General features: G+C 46.9%; 3 protein-coding genes across 10 annotated transcripts in view; 1 reads left to right on the top strand and 2 right to left on the bottom strand.

Annotated features, from left to right (window-relative positions):
* Positions 1-5,524, bottom strand: part of stim1b (stromal interaction molecule 1b) — a 32,989-nt gene extending 27,465 nt beyond the window's left edge. For 3 of the 8 annotated variants that reach the window (XR_005709233.1, XM_040150352.1, XM_040150357.1), the window contains exons 1-2: positions 3,298-3,433; positions 22-168 (exon numbers count right to left, since the gene is read on the bottom strand). Coding sequence is in view for 7 of the 8 variants with exons in the window: in XM_040150352.1 (XP_040006286.1) it covers positions 22-166 (145 nt within the window). In the remaining variant the exon portion in view is untranslated. Of the gene's footprint in view, positions 1-21; positions 169-3,075; positions 3,179-3,297; positions 3,435-5,089; positions 5,112-5,258 lie in introns of those variants that run through there. The other 5 variants (XM_040150355.1, XM_040150354.1, XM_040150356.1 and 2 more) reach the window with 5 other exon arrangements.
* rhogb (ras homolog family member Gb) overlaps positions 4,632-14,623 on the top strand; it is a 17,771-nt gene continuing 7,779 nt past the window's right edge. Inside the window, exon 1 of the mRNA XM_040150431.1 lies at positions 4,632-4,976. The gene's annotated coding sequence lies outside the window, so the exon portion shown is untranslated. The remainder of the gene's footprint in view (positions 4,977-14,623) is intronic.
* pgap2 (post-GPI attachment to proteins 2) overlaps positions 9,543-14,623 on the bottom strand; it is a 31,015-nt gene continuing 25,934 nt past the window's right edge. Inside the window, exon 7 of the transcript XR_005709236.1 lies at positions 9,543-9,558. The gene's annotated coding sequence lies outside the window, so the exon portion shown is untranslated. The remainder of the gene's footprint in view (positions 9,559-14,623) is intronic.

Below are 14,623 nucleotides of genomic sequence, written 5' to 3'. Positions count from 1 at the left end.
ACGAAGAAAAGCTGTGTCTACCTGAGGCTGCTGCGTTGCCGTTGGAAACCAGATGATGGTGTCGATGGTCCAGGTGGGTGTGGTCATTTCTGTCCGGTCCACTGTGAGCCCCGACACACGCACTCAGCATGCACACACACGCCAGCCACAAACACGCACACTCCATGTCTGAGGAAAGAGAAAGATTTCACACATCTGTTAAGGCAGAATTTCAAAATAAAAGCAGTTTGTTCTCGTCAGTTCTACCATGGTTCATTCCAGGTCAAATCAACAGAGGCCTCCATCTTGGATTTGCTTCGTGCTTCATGTAAATAACGTCGTTGTGCCCAACAACTGATGTGCAGAATTTTCAGCTTGTATCTTCTTCAGTTTCTGAGACGTGGAGGCTTAAATGTTCAGGGATTCTTCCACACTATCAGAGGTCTTCAGCCTCTAAAATGGTTGGCGCACAGTTGACCGCCTGCTGAAAATTACTCGTTATAATACTTTCTTAGCAATTAGGTTCATGTTTGAAAGAAATACAATGAATCTGATTTATGAGGCGTTAAAAATGAAGCGTTAAAAATGATTTCCATGCACGACAAAGTCTACCCTAAAACAAAACACACCAACTAAAAGAGCAAAAAAATACCTAGTAAACAATGCAAATGTTGGTACATGTAACCAAAATCAAAAAAAAAGGGTAAAAAAAAAAAATGTTTCACTACAAACTCATCAAAAAAAAAAAAAAAAAAACTAAAAACTAGATAAAGAAAAAAAGGAAATAAAATCACGACTGAAACACACCTGCCTTTTCAAAGCATGTGTTACGGAGGCCATTCTCTGGAGAAAAAGGCCTGAAATACTGGGAAAAGAGCATGTTTTACCTAAAAGTATGTGGGCAATGGGGCTGGTGCCCTTGAACCAAACAGGTTGGTGGAAGTAGGCCTGGCGGCATGTTGGTGGGGGCCTGCTGTGGAGGTGGCACAAATAGGCTTACAGGGTGGGGACAGGGGGGGGTCAGGGGCAGGCTGCTGGGGCAGGCCTGGGCTGGGGGGGGAGGGCCTTGGTGGGGCAGGCCTCTGGGGCCTGGGCTGGGCAGGAGGGGGGGCGGGGTAAGTGGGGAAAAAAAAAAAAACCCAAACCTGTGTTTCAAAAATATTGAACACATGAGCAGTAAAGTACCTGGATGGCCCAAAAAAAGTCTATTCCTAAAAAAAAAACAATGGCAGGAGAAAGTGTTTGAGTGAAAGATGTGAGGAATGTGAGGCTGATGGCTTGAGGGTTGTAATGTTTCAGCACTGGTATCAGCCTGTTCAACTGGAAAACACAAAACTGGGACTGAAAAAAAAACACCATTACTGGGTAGAGCTGAAAAGGGCCAGAAGAAAAAAAGCTTTGAAGAAACAGACTGGCAGCCTGGTCTCTGGGACCAGGGGCCTGGGGGAGGGCGGGCGGCCGGCAGTGGGGCGGGCCTGAATAGGCCTGGGTAGGCCTGGATAGGTAGGGCCGGCCGGGGTAGATGGGGGTAGGTGGGGCAGGCCGGGGTAGGCCTGGTTTGGTGGGGCAGGCCTGGATAGGCCTGGGTAGGTGTGGCCGACTGGGGTAAGTGGGGCAGGCTGGGGCAGGCCTGGGTAGGCCTGGCTTGGTGGGGCAGGCCTGAATAGGCCTGGGTAGGCCTGGGTAGGCCTGGGTTGGTGGGGCAGGCTGGGGCAGGGCGGGGTAGATGGGGGTAGGTGGGGCAGAGGGGAAGGAGCGTCACGGCATCCGTCAGACTCATTGTTGTAAAAGTACAACAATGAAGAAACCACTCAGCACCAGTCAGAGTCCTGCATTTAAAATCCTACTTCAGTTAAAGTTCTTGTCCTGCAGTAAAATGTCTCCTGTACCTGCTGCATTTATAAACCGTTTACTATGGATGACGATGTTTGTCTGCCACCGATGCATCGATTCATTAGTCTAACGTTGCTGCTGGAGCTGCTCCAGGTGGAGCTGCTTTTAGCTACGTCACAGACAGGGAGAGAGTTCAGTCCACTGGTTCCCAACCCGGGGGTCGGGCCCCTCCAGAGGGTCGCCAGGTGAACCCGAGGGGTCGTCAGTTCCCACTCACTGATCCGGATTCAGTCTCTGGACTTTTCTCTGATCTTTGATTGCTGACTGAAACGAAACGTGCGAGAGGTTCAGAGGAGGAACGTCTCTCCTCTGAGACTCAGGGAGACACAGCTGGAATCTGTTTCGAGGGGCCACGAGACCAAAGAGTTGCGAAGCAGATGTTGAATTCTTTTTGCAATGTGTCGCATTTTACGAGCTTTTGAAAACTTGCGTTTTTTTATTGAAAATCTTAATCTGCAAAGTAACTGCAGCTGTGGAATAAATGCGCTGGAGTCAAAGGATAAAGCAACAGCCCTTTTATCAGCTGGTGACGTCGCCGCGCTTTCATTTAAACACCACTCCCCAGCCCAACGCCACTCCCGATGCGGATCTGGACTAGGCCGGGGCGTATCCTGTCAGTCTGGACCTGGATCGCGATCTTTTGGATTGCGTTTCCTTCTGTTTTCTCCTTTTCCCTCATTGCTATTCTTTCGCCCCCTTCTCCTCTTTGACCTCTTTGCTCACGGGCACGGACGAGGCAGATCCGGGAACAGTTCCGCCTGAAGCCACAATCCCTGGTGTCCAAGTCCAGCTGATCCTTCCTTCACTCTACGTCTATTTCTCTCTCTCCCGGAGGCTCCGAGGCCGTTTCTCTTTTCCCTTTTTAAACTGGATCCCGTTTCCTTATTGTGTCAAAAGGTCAGAAGCGGAAAACAAAGAGCCGCGGATGAAGGTAAAGGAGGAAGAACAGAAAGAGGAGCAGAAGGGGAACCTTCACCTGCCAGGAGGCTGAGCTCTGAACTGACCTCGGCGCGGTTAAACTGACACATCATCATCGACCTGATGCGGACTCAAGCGGATGTTTACTGACCCACGAGAAAACCCCGTTAAATCCGATCCGACCAACACGTGGGGGCGTTCGGCTGGAACCAGAACCCCAACTCAGAATCGTGGTTTTGGTTCAGTAAATAAAACCCACATCAACGCCCCCTAAAACACCGATACCTTATTGATTTATCTCCATCTCAGCGGCTCCTCATAAACTCTGTGAGAGCGAGTTTGTGTCTCCGGCTGGTCGGAGGTCAGAGGTCAGACAGCTGTTCGGCTTCACACCGACATCCCCGCCGCGAAACACCGACTTCGACCCTCAACGCCGCGGAAAGACGCGGTTCGACTCCGCAGATCCGAGCCGGACCGAGCCGCCTAAACCCCGAAGTCCTCACCCACCTCGGCAGCCGCTGCTCCTCTAATCCATCGATCCGATCTGATCGGCGCTGATCGATCGAGGTCTGCGCGTGATGACCAGCAGTTTTCGCTTCGGTTCTTCAGCCGCGACTCAAACTCCGCAAACTGCGTCTCAAAAAAAAAAAAAAAAAACGCACCAGGAGATCCGCCTGCGCTGCGTTCACGGACCCGCAAAAAAAGGGATTCGTTCAAGTAAAATCGAAAGAAATTTGCAGATTCCAGAATCTGAAACTGGAAATTTACAGCGGTGCTGTAGAGATGTGATTTTGGACTCATTTAATAACCTAAAGGACTAATCAAGAAAATCATCAGAAGATCCACCAACAAGGGAAAGAATCGGTAGTTGCAGCCCTTTTGTGTTTTTTCTCCTTCATTGTCCTGCTCCCTGTTATGTTTCTTTTTAGTGGATGTGATTATTGTACCTTCCGTTTACACCCCTTAACATTTCCGACAGAAAGATTCACAAATACACATTAAAACTGGTCAAAGTTAAAACCCACGCCATTTCTTGATGCTAAAAGAAAAAAAAAGGCAAGAAAACGTTTTGAGTCTTGTCTGTCAGACTTTGTTTCAGCTTTTAAACCATCACGACAACGTTTACGATCCTCTTCGTGTTTTACTGACGAACTTCACTGGAACCTGTAGAGAACGGAAACCTGGATCAGGTGCTTAGATGCCACAGAATCCTGGTTTCTATCAGAGTCAAGGTTCGGACTCATCGTGAACTAAAACCAGCCGAATCCTCCGGATTCTCTGTGTGGAATCTCCCGCTTTCTTTCCTGGTTGTTTGATTTCCGACAGCGCCGGAAGGCAGCATCCGTCTGACGCCGCGGTGTGATGGCGCCGCCCCGTGGCCAGGGAGAGGAGGTGCAGGGGAAACGTTTTAGTGACCCCTGACACCCTCAGACCTGGTCTCGGGTCAGAGCTGAATCTGAGACTGAACCGTGTCAGCTGACAAGAGGTTCAGGTGCAAAACCAGCGGGAGAAAAGTCAAAATACAGTTGTTTTCTGATGAAAGTCAGATTAAAGAAGGGCCCCAGACCCGGATCCCGGGTCCCGGGTCCTGGGTCCTGGACCGGAGCCTCCATATGAAGTTACGGTGCCAGCCCCCCCCCCCTCCCCAGAAAAAAAACTAGGGGAAGTGAGGAGGAGGACTTCCCTAAAGTCTGAACTCAGGTGTTAGTTTCTATAGAAACGCACCTGTCGATCAGTCAGGTGGTGGGCGGGGCTGGTGCTGATTGGTTCTTTATGTCCCCTCAGGGACAGGGAACACAAGTTGGGGTTTTTTACTGTTTCTCAACTCTGGACAGAACAAACCGAAAAACCTGGTGTCGCTTCCACGCCCCCAAACGCACGCACCCGCACGCGCACGCACACAAACACCGTAAACTTCCTCAAACTCGCTCCACCACTTCCTCTCTCTCTCCTCTCGGACTTCCTCCTCTTCATTAGCTCCGCCCGCCCGCCTCGCACTGAGGTAGAGATCCGCGGTCCCTCCCGCACACACACACACACACACGCGCACACACACTGACACAGACGGACACACGCTCTCTCTCACACACACACACACACACACACGCACACGCACACACACACAGATCGACACACGCAGCGGGACTGAGGGAAGCTGTGCGGCCGCAGAGAAGGACTGATGACCGGTGAGTCTCCTTGATTTTCATCCGCCCGGAGCTCCGGGATCAACCGACACTGATCAGCTGAGTTGCGTGTGTGTGTGTGTGTGTGTGTGTGTGTGTTTCCTCTCTGTCCAAACCTTTAGCTGGTTATTGATCCTGCTTTAATTCCCGTCAGCTGATCGATCGGTCCTCCAGCGGATCGATAACGTGTTTGTTTGTCTGTTGACGCCGCTGCAGGAAACTTGAGATGAAGTGCGACCACTCCCAGTGTGTGTGAGTGTGTGTGTGTGTGTTTCTGTCACTCACTTCTTCTATAAACCTTTACATTTGGTAACCAAGAGTTACCACAGGACGAGGACTCACTAGATGATGGACAGGGTCTGTTACACTGGAGGGGAATTAGAGGATCTACGTCTGAGTGGCCGGACGCCAGCAGGAATAAAGGGACGACGCAGAGTCACCTACCTGTTTGTCCTCTTGAAATCCAGGAAGTGCTCAGTCAAAGTCTGAATAAATCCCCCCCTGCCGTGGAAACCCCGCAGGGCTACAACAGGGGAGAGTGGTGGGTGAGGTGGAACCAAAGCTGCGCTGATACTATGGGGATATTATCACAAGCTCTACGTCCGAACTACTCGTAGAGTTACTGCTCATACTCGACTCGTATAAGTATCATGAGAATATTCTGGGTATATTTTACAGTAGAATGAAAAAGAGAGTAGTAGGTATAACGTGAAATAGTATCCGTAATACTAAAGGAAAATTATAGGTATTAAGTCCAATTAAATATTAGGATATCACAGAAAGTCTATAGAGATACTACAGGGGACAGTACTGGGTATATATACATATATATTCATATATATATATAAATATATATGAATATATATGAAGTTTGTGAAGGTTTATTTTGCTGCTTCTGTTTGCCTGGACATTTCGTCTGTGTCAACAAGACCAGCTCTTGTTGGAAACTAATTCACCTTAATTCTGCAACCAAAGAGATGTTGTCTCCTTGTGGTCGTTTAGTGTCTCCTTGTGGTCGTTTTGCGTCTCCTTGTGGTCGTTTAGTGTCTCCTTTTGGTCGTTTAGTGTCTCCTTGTGGTCGTTTTGCGTCTCCTTGTAGTTTTTTTGTCTCCTTGTAGTTTTTTTGTGTCTCCTTGTGGTCGTTTTGCATCTCCTGGTCGTTTTGCGTCTCCTTGTGGTCGTTTAGTGTCTCCTTGTAGTTTTTTAGTGTCTCCTTGTGGTCGTTTAGTGTCTCCTTGTGGTCGTTTTTGTCTCCTTGTAGTTTTTTTGTGTCTCCTTGTGGTTTTTTTGTGTCTCCTTGTGGTTTTAGTGTCTCCTTGTGGTCGTTTAGTGTCTCCTTGTGGTCGTTTTGCGTCTCCTTGTGGTCGTTTAGTGTCTCCTTGTAGTTTTTTAGTGTCTCCTTGTAGTTTTTTTGTGTCTCCTTGTGGTCGTTTAGTGTCTCCTTGTAGTTTTTTTGTGTCTCCTTGTGGTCGTTTAGTGTCTCCTTGTAGTTTTTTGTGTCTCCTTGTGGTCGTTTTGCGTCTCCTTGTGGTCGTTTAGTGTCTCCTTGTAGTTTTTTAGTGTCTCCTTGTGGTCGTTTAGTGTCTCCTTGTGGTCGTTTAGTGTCTCCTTGTAGTTTTTTTGTGTCTCCTTGTAGTTTTTTTGTGTCTCCTTGTGGTCGTTTTGCGTCTCCTTGTGGTTTTTTAGTGTCTCCTTGTGGTCGTTTAGTGTCTCCTTGTAGTTTTAGTGTCTCCTTGTGGTTTTTTAGTGTCTCCTTGTCTCCTTGTGGTTTTTTAGTGTCTCCTTGTGGTCGTTTTGCGTCTCCTTGTAGTTTTTTAGTGTCTCCTTGTGGTCGTTAGTGTCTCCTTGTGGTTTTTTAGTGTCTCCTTGTGGTTTTTTAGTGTCTCCTTGTGGTCGTTTTGCGTCTCCTTGTAGTTTTTTTGTCTCCTTGTAGTTTTTTTGTGTCTCCTTGTGGTCGTTTTGCATCTCCTGGTCGTTTTGCGTCTCCTTGTGGTCGTTTAGTGTCTCCTTGTAGTTTTTTAGTGTCTCCTTGTGGTCGTTTAGTGTCTCCTTGTGGTCGTTTAGTGTCTCCTTGTGGTCTCCTTGTAGTTTTTTGTCTCCTTGTAGTTTTTTGTGTCTCCTTGTGGTCGCTTTTGCATCTCCTGGTCGTTTTGCGTCTCCTTGTGGTCGTTTAGTGTCTCCTTGTAGTTTTTTAGTGTCTCCTTGTGGTCCGTCTCCTTGTGGTTTAGTGTCTCCTTGTGGTCGTTTAGTGTCTCCTTGTGGTCGTTTAGTGTCTCCTTGTAGTTTTTTTGTCTCCTTGTAGTTTTTTTGTGTCTCCTTGTGGTCGTTTAGTGTCTCCTTGTGGTCGTTTTGCGTCTCCTTGTAGTTTTTTTGTGTCTCCTTGTGGTTTTTTTGTGTCTCCTTGTGGTCGTTTTGCGTCTCCTTGTGGTCGTTTAGTGTCTCCTTGTGGTCGTTTTGCGTCTCCTTGTGGTCGTTTAGTGTCTCCTTGTGGTCGTTTTGCGTCTCCTTGTGGTTTTTTAGTGTCTCCTTGTGGTCGTTTTGCGTCTCCTTGTGGTTTTTTAGTGTCTCCTTGTGGTCGTTTTGCGTCTCCTTGTGGTTTTTTAGTGTCTCCTTGTGGTCGTTTTGCGTCTCCTTGTGGTCGTTTAGTGTCTCCTTGTAGTTTTTTTGTGTCTCCTTGTAGTTTTTTTGTGTCTCCTTGTGGTCGTTTTGCGTCTCCTTGTGGTTTTTTAGTGTCTCCTTGTGGTCGTTTTGCGTCTCCTTGTAGTTTTTTAGTGTCTCCTTGTGGTTGTTTAGTGTCTCCTTGTGGTCGTTTTGCGTCTCCTTGTGGTTTTTTAGTGTCTCCTTGTGGTCGTTTTGCGTCTCCTTGTAGTTTTTTAGTGTCTCCTTGTGGTTGTTTAGTGTCTCCTTGTGGTCGTTTTAAGTCTCTCTGGTTCAGATACGGCATTAATATGCGTCTCGACCGACCGCTAGCGATCGGACCTAACCTCCCGGCTCTATACGCAAATAAACACGTACATCGTTTCCGTTTGCAAAGACGTGTCGTTGTTTTTAACTGTAGGGATGCAGCCGTTCACTTCCTGTGCCTGATCTGCAGGAAAAGTTAAAAGAAGAAGAAGAAAAACTCGGAACAATACAGGACCGGGTCTATTCCTCGGCGTGTTCCAGACCAAATCGCCCAAGATGGTTGACGGACTCGTAATATCGCTAGGTTTGATTCCGGGGGGGCCTGTACCACCTCTGGCCCCTGGAATCACTAAGAGCCAAAAACAACACGTGAGAACCATAGTGACCTCATAAGAATATTGTAGGAATTCATCACGTGTCCATAGGCGTGTTGGCAAGAAAAAAATGAACAGGACTGACTAACTGTGTCCTGGAGAGATGACATCACAAAGAGCGCAGCCGCACGTGCTCAGATTTGAATCAGGAACATCACAGTCAAGCCGGCCAGTTTCAGGTTTCCCAGAATGAGACAGGAAGTCAGAGGATGAGATATGTCAGAGATCACCAAGCTACTGCTGACGTGGTGAATCATCCAGCTGTCAGAAACTGTAAATAAAGAAATATGACTCATTTTAGTCCTGGTTTAGTCCAGTCTGCTCTGGTGTTTTTTTCATTTGTGTTGTGTTTTAGACCTGGTTTGGTCTGATATTCTTGGTTGTTTTAGACCTGGATTGGTCTGATATTCTTGGTTGTTTTAGACCTGGTTTGGGACCATATTCTTGGTTGTTTTAGACCTGGTTTGGTCTGATATTCTTGGTTGTTTTAGACCTGGTTTGGGACCATATTCTTGGTTGTTTCAGACCTGGTTTGGGACCATATTCTTGGTTGTTTTAGACCTGGTTTGGGACCATATTCTTGGTTGTTTTAGACCTGGTTTGGGCCGATATTCTTGGTTGTTTTAGACCTGGTTTGGGACCATATTCTTGGTTGTTTTAGACCTAGTTTTGGACCATATTCTTGGTTGTTTTAGACCTGGTTTGGGACCATATTCTTGGTTGTTTTAGACCTGGTTTGGGTTCATATTCTATGTTGTTTCAGACGTGGTTTGGGCTGATATTCACTGGAACTTAGGACCAGACCTGTTTGCGGTGTCCTCATACAACAGACAGCTGCTAGCCAATGGCAAACCAGGATTTCTGAAGCTGTGGTATAAATGTCTTGATTTTTATGACATAAAGCGTCTCAGTTAACGAGAGATTTTCCCTTCCCGAAGGAGAATTCCACCCATTTTAACACCACCCGTATTTTTCGTCTGTGTGTCTTGACATGAACTGCTGGTCAGACTGTCTTAATAAACACCTTTTCCTTCACACATGCTGCTGCTGGATGAACAGAGCAGCGGACAAACCCTTCCTGTTTCGGTTTCAACACAGACCAGTTCCTCTTTGGCCTGTGGCGTCTGACTGTTTATTAGGGCCAAGGGGGATTAGGAAACGCTGCACTCGTACGGTAAATGTGGGGGCCTTTGCTTCTGTCAGCCTCGTCACGCTCAGTCGGCTGGACTTTGTCAGTAATGATAATCTAATAATAGTATGTAAATGGAGATTCGAGAACACGGTGACCACAGGTTAGCAAAACTTATCTGGAAGAGAAAAAACAAACGTTAACAGTTAAATTATGACCTAACCTGTCTGTCGTAAACATCATCACAGTTCACAGGCCCACTTCCTGCTTTAACTTTAACCTATTGTTCTCACTGGAGCTCTGTGGTCACAGTTTTCCTTTTTTAAATGAGAAATTACTACTGACATTTCAGGTGTGCTCACTTTCAGTTTCATCCTCAGTCAGATTAGTTGGGATCATCTCCATAAACTGTTTCCAACCCGTCGGATCGTCTGAGTGCTTATGGTTCTGACCCGTACTGACCCTTTTAACAGTGTGATGCCTGGTATGTATCACTATAGTGATACATACTATACTGGTCCAGTATTCTCTAGCGGTTTAGTCCCGGTCTGGTCCAGTATTGTGTTTTAGTGCTGGTCTGGTCCAGTATTCTCCCAGTTTAAACACCTATTTCACTGCCCGTCTTCTTTAGGAACATCTGTGTCGTTTAAAACGTTTCTGTTAAAAGACGCAATGAGGGAAAAGTCGGTATTGACTTCCCCACCACCTGCTTGAAGTTTTCCATGTACATTACCTCTTTTAACCAGTATCTACTGTTTGCAGAGCAGGTGTCTCTTCTCTCAGATGAGGCTTTTTCCTGATTTTTGAAAGATAGAAAAAGTTCTCACAGTTGTAAAAATATTCTGAAAACCAAGTTGCTCTAATTTTAGAGATTTTTTCCCCTCTGAGCTTCAGCTGCAGGAGGACTCAGTTCCGCTGTGGGGGACCAGAGAGATAAATATCTCTAAACCAGAGAGATAAAATAAAAATGCAGAAAAAACATGCAGCTGACATGACGAAACCAGCGCTGATTGTTAGTTCCTGAAATGCTGACATTAGAAGACCAGTGAAACCACAAAGGAGACAAACAGGCCGCCGTTCTCTGTCCTCTGTGGCACGATTACTAGTTTAAATGATAAATTTAGACCGCATTTCCTATCAGCCCAACATGAAAGTCTCCTGGTTTGAATCATCGCTACGAAAGATGAACATCTGCGTTTCTTTGAAAGAAGGTGAAAGGTACAAGACTGTGGACATGTGAACTGAATAAGTGAAACCAACTGCGGCTCCCAGGGGGCATTTTAAAAGCAAACCTCCAATCACAGAGCCAGAGCAACGGCAGCCATCCGCCAAACTGACGAGAAAAACCCGATCTTTTGACTCTCAAACTGATGGTCCGAGCATAAACCTGTAGTATGGTCACATCATCCAGGTGAGACCTGTGTTTTTGTGCTGAGGAGAAAATCAGAAGATGCTGAAGTGGGCGGTGCAGAGCCAGTGCAGGGCGGAGCTGTACGACACCAGGGGAGACGTGTCAGGTGAAACTGAACTGAAATTTAAGAGACCTCTTTCATAGCAGATATTTTGACTTTGTTGGAATGGAGCTTTCATCACTGGTTATTGGTTCCACCTGTTCTTCACCTGTTGTGACAAGTTAATGAAACTCGTTGTTTTGGGAGAGAGGACAAATTGCTCTGATGCTACTGAGTCAGTCGAGCAAACAGACCGAAAGCACGTCGGTCAAAGTCAAAGTGGGACGAAGCCTGTCTCTCTCTCCAGTTCGCTCTCAGTGTAACGGCAGAGCCTTGCATTTTTTTCTCTTCTTGTCTTTTTTTTTTTTTTTTCATCTGCACAACATGAACTAAAAATTCATGTTCATGATTTTTTTTTTCAGCCTCCATGGCAAAAGAAAGAGGGAAAAGAGAGGGACACAGTAAAGCTGAAGTAGAACAGTGAAGCTTCAGTGGACACAGTGAAGCAGAGGGGGACACAGTGAAGGTGCAGTGGACACCGTGAAGGTGCAGTGGACACAGTGAAGCAGAGGGGGACACAGTGAAGGTACAGGGGGAACAGTGACGCTACAGTGAAGCTGAGTGGGACACAGTGAAGCTGCAGTGGAAACAGTGAAGCAGAGGGGGACACAGTAAAGCTGCAATGGACACAGTGAAGCAGAGGGGGACACAGTAAAGCTGCAATGGACACAGTGAAGCAGAGGGGGACACCGTGAAGGTGCAGTGGACACTGTGAAGGTGCAGTGGACACAGTGAAGCTGCAGTGGACACAGTGAAGCAGAGGGGGAACAGTGAAGCTGCAGGGGGAACAGTGAAGCTGCAGGGGGAACAGTGAAGCTGCAGTGGACACAGTGAAGCTACAGGGGGAACAGTGAAGCTACAGTGAAGCAGAGGGGGACACAGTAAAGCTGCAGTGGACACAGAGAAGCTGAGGGGGACACAGTGAAGCTGCAGTGGACACAGAGAAGCAGAGGGGGACACAGTGAAGCTTCAGTGGACACAGTGAAGCTGCATAGGGAACAGTGAAGCTGCAGGGGACACAGTGAAGGTACAGGGGGAACAGTGACGCTACAGTGAAGCTGAGTGGGACACAGTGAAGCTGCAGTGGAAACAGTGAAGCAGAGGGGGACACAGTAAAGCTGCAATGGACACAGTGAAGCAGAGGGGGACACCGTGAAGGTGCAGTGGACACCGTGAAGGTGCAGTGGACACCGTGAAGGTGCATAGGGAACAGTGAAGCTGCAGGGGACACAGTGAAGGTACAGGGGGAACAGTGATGCTACAGTGAAGCTGAGTGGGACACAGTGAAGCTGCAGTGGAAACAGTGAAGCAGAGGGGGACACAGTAAAGCTGCAATTGACACAGTGAAGCAGAGGGGGACACCGTGAAGGTGCAGGGGACACAGTGAAGGTACAGGGGGAACAGTGAAGCTACAGTGAAGCTGAGTGGGACACAGTGAAGCTGCATTGGAAACAGTGAAGCAGAGGGGGACACAGTGAAGCTGTGGGGGACACAGTGAAGCAGAGGGGGAACAGTGAAGCTGAACAATGAAGCTGCAGTGGACACAGTGAAGCTGCGGTGGACACAGTGAAGCAGAGGGGGAACAGTGAAGCTGCAGTGGACACAGTGAAGCAGAGGGGGAACAGTGAAGCTGCAGGGGGAACAGTGAAGCTGCAGTGAAGCAGAGGGGGAACAGTGAAGCTGCAGTGAAGCAGAGTGGGACACAGTGAAGCTGAGGGGGACACAGTTAAGTTGAGGGGGACACAGCGTGCAGTGCTGTAGCTCTGACTTTCATCAATGACTTTTTCAGCTCAGTGTCTCATGGTGTGACAGTGCCGTCAATTCATGATGATTCATGTAAATATTCTCATGCTTCAAACTTCTTCTAACTAATGTCGCTAATGATGAACTGGCATTAAAATAAAACAGCATGTGTTTGTTTCAGATTCACACTTTAATCTCACACACACACTCAGAGGAAAGGCTGCTTGTACACAGTGAATGTGTGTTTCAGTCATTTCCAGCCTACCGCAGGCCACTAATCTCGATTCTGCCTCTTTTTTTCTCTCAACACATTTTCTTCTTCCTTCTTCTCACAGTCTGACTCTGCCAGCAGATCTGTGTTTTCGGACCAGCTGGTTTCACTGCAGACTTTGAGCTGAGATGCAGCACGCTGTGTCGGTTTGGTCTGGTTTGGTTGGACTGTGCAGAGAGTAGTTTGCAGTTTTTACTTATCTTCACGTGACGTGAGACGTGACTGACCGGCTCCAAAATGTTGGAGGTTTTCCCGTTCGCCTCAGTGCAGTTACAATTTTATCACAGCAGTGTCACGTTAGAGCTGAAACAATTCATCAATAGTTTGAATGGTCGATCGACAGAGCAATAATCTGCAAATACTCGGCAATAACCAGGCTCTGGCTGCAGCTTCTCCCCTGTGAGGCTGGAGAAACTGGCTGCTTTTAATTATTGTGAATCGAATCTGTTTGGGTTCTTTCACTGTGTCATTTGAAGACGTCACCTCGGGAAGTTGTGACGAGCGTTTTTTCCCTGTCTCTTTGACGTTTCATTCATTGATACATAAAATAATTAGTAGCTACAGCTACTACGTCAAGATTCTCCAGGAGTGCACTGGGTAGCATGAACGTACTCCCCTTTTGAGAAGGTTTCAAATGAATGGGTGACTGTAATCAGACTGTTTGTGTTAAAAGCACAGACACAGGCGGGTGCTGCATAAAATGACCCGAAAGCCCTTCACAACAAAAGCAGCAGCTCATCTCGAAACCTGCTCAGCTGACAGAGTTGTTTTACACTCAAACTGACTCAGAAAATGATGAAGTGCAAAGTCCATGAACGGTGAAATGTTTCAGCAATATCAGTAAAAGTAAACAGCCTTATGTTTACTGTGTGTGTCCAGAGAATTTGGTTTTCTGAAAGGTTCCCGTCTCAATTTTGGCCCCTGATTTTGTACGTTTTTTTTGCTTCTCGTCTAGTTTTCGAATGAATTCAGTCCATTAATCTGTTTCTTCCAAGAACCAGCCAACATCACTGGTAGAAAGGTGACGGTAGCGAAGTACGAATGCAAGACTGCAGCAGGTCCAACAGATGAATCAGCTTCTGAAGAAGAGATTTTATTATCGGCTCCTGGAGGAAACAGTTCTACTGATCAGGAGCTACAGTCTGTGATTCTGCAGGACGCAGAATAAAACTTTAAATTATATCAGTCATAACTTTTTTGCCCATTTGTCGGCCTCTGACATTGTCATTTAGTTTTAATTCGTTGACATTTCAAGTCTCCCATTTGAAGCAGGAAGCTCACACCTCACGTCTCTGGGTTCAAGCAGTTTTCTTTACTGAAGTTGCTGCTTTATTTCAACATGAAACCACAATGACATTTTTCTACCCAAAGCTTCCTTTTTTTCCTCCTCTGAGTTACAAAAGGACGTCGTTACAACACTCAAAACGATTTCCTTCGTTCTTCTTCACTCTCTCTGGTGGTTACTGTCTCTCATTTACTCTGACGGGGGCAGTCAGAAGTTTTGCTTAATTTTTCTGCAACATTCTTTCTTCTTAACTGTTTCGGGAACAGTGTGTGTTTCACAGCCTGATGTATCTGATTCTTCTGTACCACACAGCTCCGATGTTTCCAGAAACTATTAAAACACATCAGTGATTCACACTGTTGCACTGGGTGACTTCCTTCATCACCAAGAACACACACACAGTAGTTTATCTTGACTCAGTCACACACACACA

This window comes from Xiphias gladius, chromosome 17 (genome assembly GCF_016859285.1).
Source record: "Xiphias gladius isolate SHS-SW01 ecotype Sanya breed wild chromosome 17, ASM1685928v1, whole genome shotgun sequence".
Lineage (NCBI taxonomy): Eukaryota > Metazoa > Chordata > Actinopteri > Istiophoriformes > Xiphiidae > Xiphias > Xiphias gladius.
Note: the sequence above shows the minus strand (reverse complement) of the source record. Positions and strands in the feature narration are given on the sequence as shown.